This window comes from Protobothrops mucrosquamatus, unplaced genomic scaffold (genome assembly GCF_001527695.2).
Source record: "Protobothrops mucrosquamatus isolate PMUCROS unplaced genomic scaffold, P.Mucros_1.0 scaffold2, whole genome shotgun sequence".
Taxonomy (NCBI): domain Eukaryota; kingdom Metazoa; phylum Chordata; class Lepidosauria; order Squamata; family Viperidae; genus Protobothrops; species Protobothrops mucrosquamatus.
Window position 1 is genome coordinate 3,363,954 of NW_015386389.1, and position 9,483 is coordinate 3,373,436.

General features: G+C 44.3%; 2 protein-coding genes across 2 annotated transcripts in view; one reads left to right on the forward strand and one right to left on the reverse strand.

Moving 5' to 3' along the window:
- The window catches only part of BORA (BORA aurora kinase A activator), a gene marked incomplete at its 3' end in the record, with an annotated part of 16,050 nt that extends 15,773 nt beyond the window's left edge, over window positions 1–277 (reverse strand). Inside the window, exon 1 of the mRNA XM_029287368.1 lies at window positions 146–277. Within this exon, the coding sequence (XP_029143201.1) occupies window positions 146–277 (132 nt within the window). The remainder of the gene's footprint in view (window positions 1–145) is intronic.
- A 341-nt stretch (window positions 278–618) lies between these two features.
- On the forward strand, window positions 619–6,921 carry MZT1 (mitotic spindle organizing protein 1). Its single transcript, XM_015832350.1, has 3 exons — window positions 619–699; window positions 869–1,014; window positions 5,292–6,921. Exons 1-3 carry the CDS (start codon window positions 645–647, stop codon window positions 5,313–5,315), a joined length of 225 nt encoding a protein of 74 aa, XP_015687836.1. The 5' UTR covers window positions 619–644; the 3' UTR covers window positions 5,316–6,921.
- The last annotated feature ends 2,562 nt before the right edge of the window (window positions 6,922–9,483 follow it).

The following is a 9,483-nucleotide window of genomic DNA, read 5'->3' on the forward strand; positions in this document are numbered from 1 at the left end:
CTGGCCCCAGACTTTGCCTCCCAAGCCTCCAGCCCCCCTCCCTCCTTCCCCACCTGCCCTTCCCCTCTGCACACCCCTTCCCAGCCCCCCTCCCTCCTCTGCCCCCTCCTCCCAGCTCTCCTCTCACCCCCCCCCACCAGCTCACCCCCGCGGGCGGGGCGGCGCGGAAGGCGCTGGGGCTGCAGACTGTCTGCTCCTGCAAGCGGCGGACGTCGCCGGGACTCTCGAAGGGATTCTCCACGCGGCCGGGAGTCTCGGGCGGCGCCCGCCGCTGCATCCCGGCTCCTCCGCTCAGCCTCTCCGGCGGGGCCGTCGTGCGCCGGGGCAGCCGACCTGCCAACCAACGCTTCCTGCCGCGGCGACGGCTCTTTAACTCCTCTGCGGGCGCTGGCCAATCGGCGCGCGGGAAGGGGCCTTTCCCCGCCCCCTACCGTTCGAAGCAGCCTCTCCGGGAAGAGGCGCCGCCGCATTCAAAAGGGAGCGCGCCGCCATTGGCTGGGACGGCGCTCGCCTTGCGCCCCCCCTCCTCTCTTTTCCCTCTCCTACTCCTCTCTATGGCAGCCGCGGTCGGTTTCCCCACGCCTCTCCGTTGGGCTTCCGGGGTGAAAGGGCGCGCGGGTCGGGCTTTCCGGGCCGCTGCCGTCATGGCGAGCTGCTCGTCCTCCGGCAACTTGAACGCCGTGAGGGAGACGATGGACGGTGCGTCCTTTTCGGACTGAGGGCCTCCGGGGCCAACTCTGCGAGGCGGGCCGGGGCTTAGGCGGCCGTCCCCCCCCTCCCATCCCCTCTTCCTCCGGGACCCCTCGAGGCCATGCAGACGAGCCCCGGAGCGAACTGACCACCCCTTCTCCCCGTCTTTCTCTTGCAGTGCTGATGGAGATCTCGCGGCTGCTCAACACCGGCCTGGACGCGGAGACGCTCTCCATCTGCGTGCGGCTGTGCGAGCAGGGCATCAACCCCGAGGCCTTGTCCGCCGTCATCCGGGAGCTGCGCAAGGCGTCCGAGGCCCTGAAGGTGCGGGAGGGCCCGGGAAGCCTTCCCTGCGTCGGACGGGGTGGGGCTGGCGGGGTGGGGGTCTAGGACAGGTTGCCACAGGGCGGTTGGTCACCCCTGGACCCTTTGCTGCAGGACCAGAGCCACATTAACATCCAAGAAATATTCTGGGACGGAATCATTAAAGAAAGATAGATTATATTGAGAGTAAATATGGAACTAAAACAGTGGTTCTCAACCTGTGGGTCGGGACCCCATTTGGGGTCGATTGACCATTTAATGGGGGTCGCCAAGCAAGGCTGTCCGCCATTTTTTTTTGTCTGCCATTTTTTTTGTCCGCCATTTTTTCCCCTTTTCCGGGGGGTGCCTTACCTCCCTTGGGCTGGGCCAGCTGGTGGTCGGCCTGCTCCGTCTCTGCCGCTTGCCAGCTATGCCTCAGCCGGCGCAGGGAGCAAAACCACGCATGCGCGGCGCTCCCGGGCAAGGAAAGTCCTCGACTTACAACCGGTTGGGTAGTCCTTGACTTACGACCAGTTTAGTCCTCGACTTACGACCGGTTTAGTCCTCGACTTACGACCGGTTGGGGTCGCGGCATTAAAAAGGTTGAGAACCACTGAACTAAAAAGTTTCATTTGTTTTTTGAGTAAACCTTAGTGTTAATGTAGTTTATTATTATTTATAATTAGTAATAAGATGTTATAATTATTGTGTTTAATATGTTTGTTTAAAAGAGAGTTAAAGCATGTTATAGATTTGTTAATCTAATAGTGATTAATGTTAGACAGAGTATGGTTATTGTATTGTTAACCCTGTGATTGGCTCTGNAGGTATATTGTAAAACTTTTATAAAATTTTCAATAAAAAAAAAAGAATCATTAAAGAAAGGATGCAAAACGAAAGAGGGACAGGATGAAACACGGAAGGACAAACGTTAAAACCATTTTTTAAAATTTCTTTTTAAGTAATTTGAATTCAACTTAAGTCATTGAATTTCAATTTTCCCGCGGCGGCGAGTTCTTCCCGTAGCAAGTTAGCTGTGTCGAGTTACAAGAATTAAAAAATTTTTTAAAAATTTATTTTTAAATTGTCAAACTGTGAAGTCCCGTGGCAAGTGCAGCAAACTAGCCCTGGCGAGTTACGAAAATTAAAACAATTTTATAAATTTGTTTTCGAATACTTCAATTTGAATTGTTAAATTGTGGCGAGTTACAAGAATGAAAATATGTTTTTAATTTATTTTCTAATACTTAAATTTGAATTGTTAAATTGTGGCGAGTTACAAGAGTTAAAATATGTTTTTAATTTATTTTTAAATAGTCAAATTGTGAAGCCCCACGGCAAGTGGTCTTGCAGCAAACTAGCCCTGACGAGTTACGAAAATTAAAACAATTTTTAAAATTTATTTTTAAATAATTAAATTTGAATTGTTAAATTTTGCCGTGGCAGCAAGTTGTCCCGGGGCGAGGGGCCCTGCAGCAAGTTAGCCGTAGTGAGTTACAAAAATTAAAATAATTTTTTAAATTTATTTTTAAATAATTGTATTGTTGTCCCACAATAAGGGGCCCTGCAGCAAGTTAGCCGTAGTGAGTTACAAAAATTAAAATAATTTTTTAAATTTATTTTTAAACAGTTGAATTCTTAAGTTGTCCCACTGTGATTTGTCTTGCTGCAAGTTAGCCATGGCAAGTTAGAAAAAATAAAACAATTTTTAAAATTTATTTTTAAATAATTGAATTGTTAAAATTGTCCTATGGCGAGTGGTCTTACAGTGGCTGGGGTGAGTTGTCCCATTCTGGATAGAGGGTCGTGCCCAGGTCTTTGGGGGAACATCAGGAGCCCCTCGGCAGCCTCCTTTACTGGGGAGTCAGCCCAGTCACCCCCAACCTGTCCAGCAGTGGCAAGAAAGAGAGAAAAAAATAACATTGCCTGAGGTTTCAGGTAGCTGAAAATCCGTGCAATGGAAGGGCTCCCAAAAGAAAGCATTGCACTCCAAAACAGAATAGAGTAAAAACTTTATTGTCACTTTAAATGTACGCTAATCAGCATACATTAAAATGAAATTTCATTGCATCAGCTCTCAAAAATAAAAAAAAAATTGTGCATATACCCATATTGTTGTTGTTAGTTGCGAAGTCGTGTCCGACCCATCACGACCCCATGGACAATATTCCTCCAGGCCTTCCTGTCCTCTACCATCTTCTGGAGTCCATTTAAGCTCACGCCTACTGCTTCAGTGACTCCATCCAGCCACCTCATTCTCTGTCGTCCCCTTCTTCTATTGCCCTCAATCTTTCCCAGCATCAGGCCCTTCTCCAGTGAGTCCTTCCTTCTCATTAGGTGACCAAAGTATTTGAGCTTCAACTTCAGGATCTGGCCTTCTAAAGAGCAGTCAGGGTTGATCTCCTCTAGGACTGACCGGTTTGCAGGGGACTCGCAGGAGTCTTCACCATAGTTCAAAGGCCTCAATTCTTTGGCGCTCAGCCTTTCTTATGGTCCAACTTTCACAACCATACATTGCAACTGGGAAAACCATGGCCTTGTCTATATGTACTTTTGTGGGCAGGGTGATGTCTCTGCTTTCATATATGACACAGAGAAACATCACAGTCTAGTTCAAATATATACATGTACCTGGTGGGGGAAAAAAAAGAATCCTGCAAATTTACAGGATGGGTGGCATAAGGCAGACCCCGGTCCGGGAACCAGTGCCGGGCCGCAGCATGCCAGCATGCCAGTACCGGGCCGCAGCATGCCAGCAACCGGGCCGCAAAAACATCCCATCCATGGGATGCAAGCAGTACACAAAACCACACCCCCTCCGGTCCGTGGAAAAACCTCTTTCCACGTAACTGATCCCTGGTGCTCAAAAGGTTGGAGATCTCTAGCCTAAGGAACAAAGCTGTTACAGAATCTAGTAGTTCTGCTGTAAATACTTTGAAACCTCCTCCCAGAGGGCAGCAACAGAAACAAACCGTGAAGTGCATGTGTGGGATCTCTTAACAGTGCTTCGAGCGCTAAGCACATAGGCGCAAAGATTAGGTACAAAGACAGTTTTCCCCTTCCCCCCATATGCCATCACTCTGCTAAACAACTAATTCCCACAAACCTGGAATTTCAAACCACCTGGTAGGGCTGTACAGGTTGTCTTCAACAGCCACAACAGAGTCCAGCATTTCTGTTGTTAAATGAAGCATTTGCTAAGGGGCTTTTGTTCCATTATATGACATTTGGGGGCACTGTTGTTAAGTGAATCACTGAAGTTGTTAAGTTAGTAACACAGTTGTTAAGTGAATCGGGCTCCCCCATTGACTTTGCTTGTCAGACGGTCGCAGCAGGTGATCATGTGACCCCAGGACACTGCAACCGCCATAACTATAATTCAGTTCCCAAGCATCTGAATTTTAATCACAAGACTGTGGGGATGCTACAACTATCACAAGTGTGAAAAACAGTTATAAGTCAGTTGTGATCATAAGTGGGATTGAGGTTTGAAAAGTTTTATTTTGGTGTTAACAGCTCTAGTCCAAGTTATGAGTACAGTAGCGGCATCTCACAAACTGTCCATGTTTACAAATTCTTTTGCGGCTGGTTCCTTCCATGTGATGGGAAGAAGGGATTTAGAATCGTTCCCCAGTAGTCTATCCTCCCTGGCCCTGCCATTCACGCACTGGATGGAAAAGTCCAAAGTAACTGGAGAGAGAGAGAGAGAGAGAGAGAGAAAGATCCCAAATTCAGATCTTTTCATTCTGTTGCAAGTTAGTGTGTTCGCCCCTCTGCTCTTCTTCTTCTTGTGCCATATCCGTTATCGGACTTTGGCGATCATGTTGGCGATCCTGTTTTTATCAGCAGCCACACGAAAAAGTGCTGCTAAGTTTTGTCCAAACCAGTCCTTTAGATTTTGAAGCCACGATGTTCTTCTTCTGCCTGGACCTCGTTTGCCTTCCATCTTTCCCTGGAGAATTAAATGGAATATGCTGTATTTTTCTGGGTGTCGCATCACATGTCCGAAATATTCTAACTTTCGTTTTTTGGCTGTTTTGATGGCTTTCCCAGGCAGCTTATCACCTCCTCATTTCTGCTCTAGGTTTTATAATTGGGAATATGGTTGGGTGCTTGGGGGTCTCTATTGGCAGCTCTTAGGAAGCACAGTTTTACTGATTGCGAGACAATCTGTAAGTCATTGATTTCCACAGTCATTTTAGATAGCCAAAACTGTTGCAATAAATGTTCAGTGTGTTGCTATTAATTTGCAATAGCTTATGAACCTACACTAGTATAATCAAAATTCTTTTTCCTAGGCTGCTGACAATATGACAAATTAAATCGAGAAGATTGTTTTTCCACTGAGATGAAGCTTCTGGGAAATAGAAGATTTTTGTTGAAGATGTTGGTTATTGGTTGTGTAAGTTTCTCACAGATGTTGTAGACGTACAGTGATTTTTAAATACCTACTAACCAACCATCTTTCAAAATGCATTTTCTATCTTTGTTGCATATGATTTAAAAGTCTTGAAATTATTTGTTAACAAACACAGAAATTGGTTTTATTGTCCCAGTTGAAACATGTGCCTCATATTTGATAAAATGTTGACTCTGTATCATTCAGATGTAGCCAATAGGCTTATCGTTAGAAGACAGACTTCTGCATGAAGGAGTTCACTGCGGTGAATTAATTTGTAAAGGTTTATTTCCTACATATTTCCAACTTGCTAGTTGTTTCACTGAAATTAAAAAAAATGATATACTGTGATAAAAAAGGCTGGTGGTCATGAAAAATAAGTTTCAGTTTCAAATTTATCCCAATTGCACCATCAACATCTGGGTAAAAAAGGAGGTTTCCGTGTTGCAGTACTGAGAATAGAGCTAGAATGAAACAATGCCTTTTGAACTAATCTATCCTGCAAACTTTATTAGCAACGTGCTTGTTGATCAAGTTTTATAATGTCGATCTTTGGGTAAGCTGTCCAAATGACTGTTGCACATTATGAAAACAGGGACAGCTTATCAAAATGTTGCAAAAGCTATCCCTGGTATTTTCTCCCGGTTTCATAGAGAAATGTACATCTAGTGAAAATGGAAAATTGCACATAAATCACAGATAGGGGAAAAATATGCTATGAAAATACCTTATTAGAGCAGGGGTCCCGAACCCCCGCACTGCGGTCCAGTGCTGGGCCACAGCCTGTTCGGAACCGGACCTCAGAAATGGCGGGCGAACGTGCACAACATGTGCAATGCTGTATTTGTGAAAGTGGTGTGCGCACATGCGTGAAACCCTCCCCTCTCCCACCCCCCGCCAGTCAGCCGAGCCGGAAAGATTGGAGACAACTGCATTAGAGCTGGTTTGATGTAGTTGAGGCACCAGACTAGGAAGTGGGAGATTATGAGTTCAAGTTCCGCCTTAGCCATGAAAGCCAGCTAATGTGACTTTGGGCCAGTCGCTCTCTTGAGTTCAACCCAGCTCACAGAGTGATGGTTGTGGGAAAGACATGAGGAGGAAGGTTGGATATGATCACCGCCTTGAGTTACTTTGTAAAATAATAAAGGGAAGATAAATAAATAAAAAATAAGATACCTTTTAATGTATTTATGAAAAAAACCATGTTTCTTTTAAAAACTTAGCATTATATTTATTTTGGCTCTTTTTTTTCCTTTTGATAACTTTTTAAATGATTTTTGTGTTGTTTTTTCTTACATTCTATTTAAAAAGCTAAATAAAAAGTGGTTGTCTCGGAGTTAAATTAATCTCTTGGATGGTGTGCTATTAATAACAACAAAACCTCCGTGTTTATCTTTCGCTGAAATAAAACAGCCTTGTTTTTTGTTCAGTGTGATGCATTTTCATGACAGAAGTCTTGCAATCTTTATGGTGTAAACACTTCAAGAACTGGAGTTTGGTTTATGGTAAATAAAGCCAGTCATTGTACAGAAACCCATGTTGTTTGCATCGTTAATGGCTGGCACAACTGTCACTGGGATTGTGTTACTTGTGTTAACTTTCTGACACCGATGAATTGATCGGTCTGATGAAAAGATGGAAGTTGCTAAGTTGCTTGCAAGTCAGCTTTGTGAGCCAAGGGGAGTTTGTATGTTGCCTGCTTCGCGTGTACGTGCGTGTTGATAAAGGCAGCTGCAGAAGAGGAAGATGCTAAAGTAAAGAAAAGGAGAAGGGGAGGTTGGAAACTCAAAAACAGTATTGTGACATTAAAAAATAGCCAAGTGAGGCTGGTCAGAGAAATAAAAAACTAAAGGAACAGTATAGTATTTTCCCACAAAAGTTTCCATCAGTTTTTCACTTTGGAAAAAGTAGATTTCCATGAAAGATTTATTTGCCTCTGATAAAGTAGGCCCAGCTATCAAGCCTCACCTTTTGATATTTCGAGGTTTTCAAAATAAAAAGCTGGCAAATTCATCCAAGGTAACTATCCTATTTGATACAAGCCTCTGAAAAACATTTGTCAGGTACTGCATTTGCTAAACTATTTTTTTTATATACACCAAAAAGTGTTCCCAGCATGTTCCACCAGATGGCAACCAACCCTTGACATCCAAGCTTAAAGAAAGGCTTTATATTATAACAATATTTTGCTGCACTAACTTTTTTGTTTTTTTTAGCACTGAATTTGTTCCAGCAGTTATTCTTCCAGACTCACGAAGGACGTGACAATAAAAGATATGAAACAGATCAGGTAATTTGAAACGTCCTGAAGAAGATAACAGTCCTACAAGGCTGAATGTCAGTGTGTTCCTTTCATCGGGAATAAGCTAAACGTTGCCTCTTTCAAGCGTTGGGTTTTCTGACATGGGCCATGATGCCAATAAGGACCCTTAAAAGTTGTGAAGGAAGTGCTCCCTGGTGATATGAGAGGTAATCTCTCCTTAGACCATCTTGCCTGCTCTAGGTCTGTTCGAGAGAGTCGTTCCTGGCTGATGCGTGGATCCTTGGAACACCATTTCGGGAGCTTCATCCTCCTTTAAATGTGTTCGGAAATAAATATGAGAAGTCAGATTAAAATTCCATATAAAGGAGAAGCAGCGATCATCCCAGAGGCCTTTCAGAACAACCAGATCACCTGGTTGATCACCTGGAACCCAAACCTTGATGGGAACTTCCTTCTTTGTCTTCTTGAGGAGGGACCCACCAACAAGAAGACTTGGCCTTAAGGTCTTGCAGTGGGTCCATAAGGATTTGCGGTAGGTCCATAAAAAATTGGGATCCACCACAAGACCTCCATACCAGACCTTGCTGGACAGGCAGATGCTGGCAAGGTAGGATGGTCTTGCAGGTACTCAGGTCCTGTGTGTCACAAAGGGCTTTAAAGAGGACAACCAGACACCCATTGTGCCTGGAAAACAACTGACAACCCATTAAAAATTCCCAGGAGTGATCAAGCCTGATTTACAGCCAATCTTGCATCAGGTTTGGGCGAGATTGAGAGTTTGCACTGTCCAGAGATTAAAACAAGTGTGGGATTTGAGGGCAAGATTCTGCTTCTTTACCCTTTCCCCGAAATCCTTAATTGTGTGTTTTCTGACCTGGCCTTCTTCGAAGATGGATACTATCCTTGCTTTCTCTTGCCTTCAGCCACCTTTGATTCCTTGCAATATGACTACCATTCCAGTGCAAATGGTATTTTTAATTTCCATCCACTTTACTGGAAATCTTCCCACCTGCTTCCAAAACAATTTATTTTCATGAAAATTAGAAAGCCATTGCCACAACATTTTCCTCTTATCACATCCTCAGTGCACAAAGGAGCACTGCCCCAATGCACAGGTAATGTGTGTATGGCGGGGGGGAAGAAACCCCCACCTTCCTTTTAAAAACTGACATGTTTTCTGGGGTAGCCAATCTTGGCTAACTAAGCATTATGACTTCAACTTCCTAGTGAGAATTAAAAGGACGCTTGTATCTCCAATTACGCTCAGGACTGGAATAGTTTTGACTGGGAGACAACATGTTGAGTATGATTGGGTGACAACCCAACGAAATGGAAGCAACCCTGTGTGCTGGCAAGAGAAAACACATCTGGATTTCTACCCATTCAATTAGCAGAACGCTTGTATTAAATTGCGAAGGGCTTTTAATAACACACCAAAAAGGTTTGCAGTATGTAAGACGTTTTTGCCCAAAGCTGCAATTAATGCTTTATTAAATTTTCAGAAAATGAATGTTCAGCTCTCCTTCGTTCCTCCTTTGCATTTTCTCCTTTAATTAATATAGGAAAATTTCATCTCCCCTTCGCCAGTCTCTTATTTACCTAAAAGGCAGGTAGTCTTATCATTCCCAATTATTGAGATTCAGTTGATTAGGAGAAATAGATAAACCAAGCAGAAAGATAGGGGACTGGATGGAGTTGAGCATTTACTGGCTGGATGCCCTTCCTGATGCCACATGGAGTTCGCAGCAATTTATTTATTTTTTCTTGGCACCCTAGGAGAGAAACATCTGTCGCTACCTAGGACTGAACTCTCAACCTCCTGAGTGGG

Coding starts and splice junctions, on each gene's coding strand:
- MZT1 (XM_015832350.1), top strand. CDS start 645: ATGGCGAGCTGCTCGTCCTCCGGCAACTTGAACGCCGTGAGGGAGACG. Junction 700..868: donor CGTGAGGGAGACGATGGACG/GTGCGTCCTTTT, acceptor TTTCTCTTGCAG/TGCTGATGGAGATCTCGCGG. Junction 1,015..5,291: donor AGGCGTCCGAGGCCCTGAAG/GTGCGGGAGGGC, acceptor TCTTTTTCCTAG/GCTGCTGACAATATGACAAA.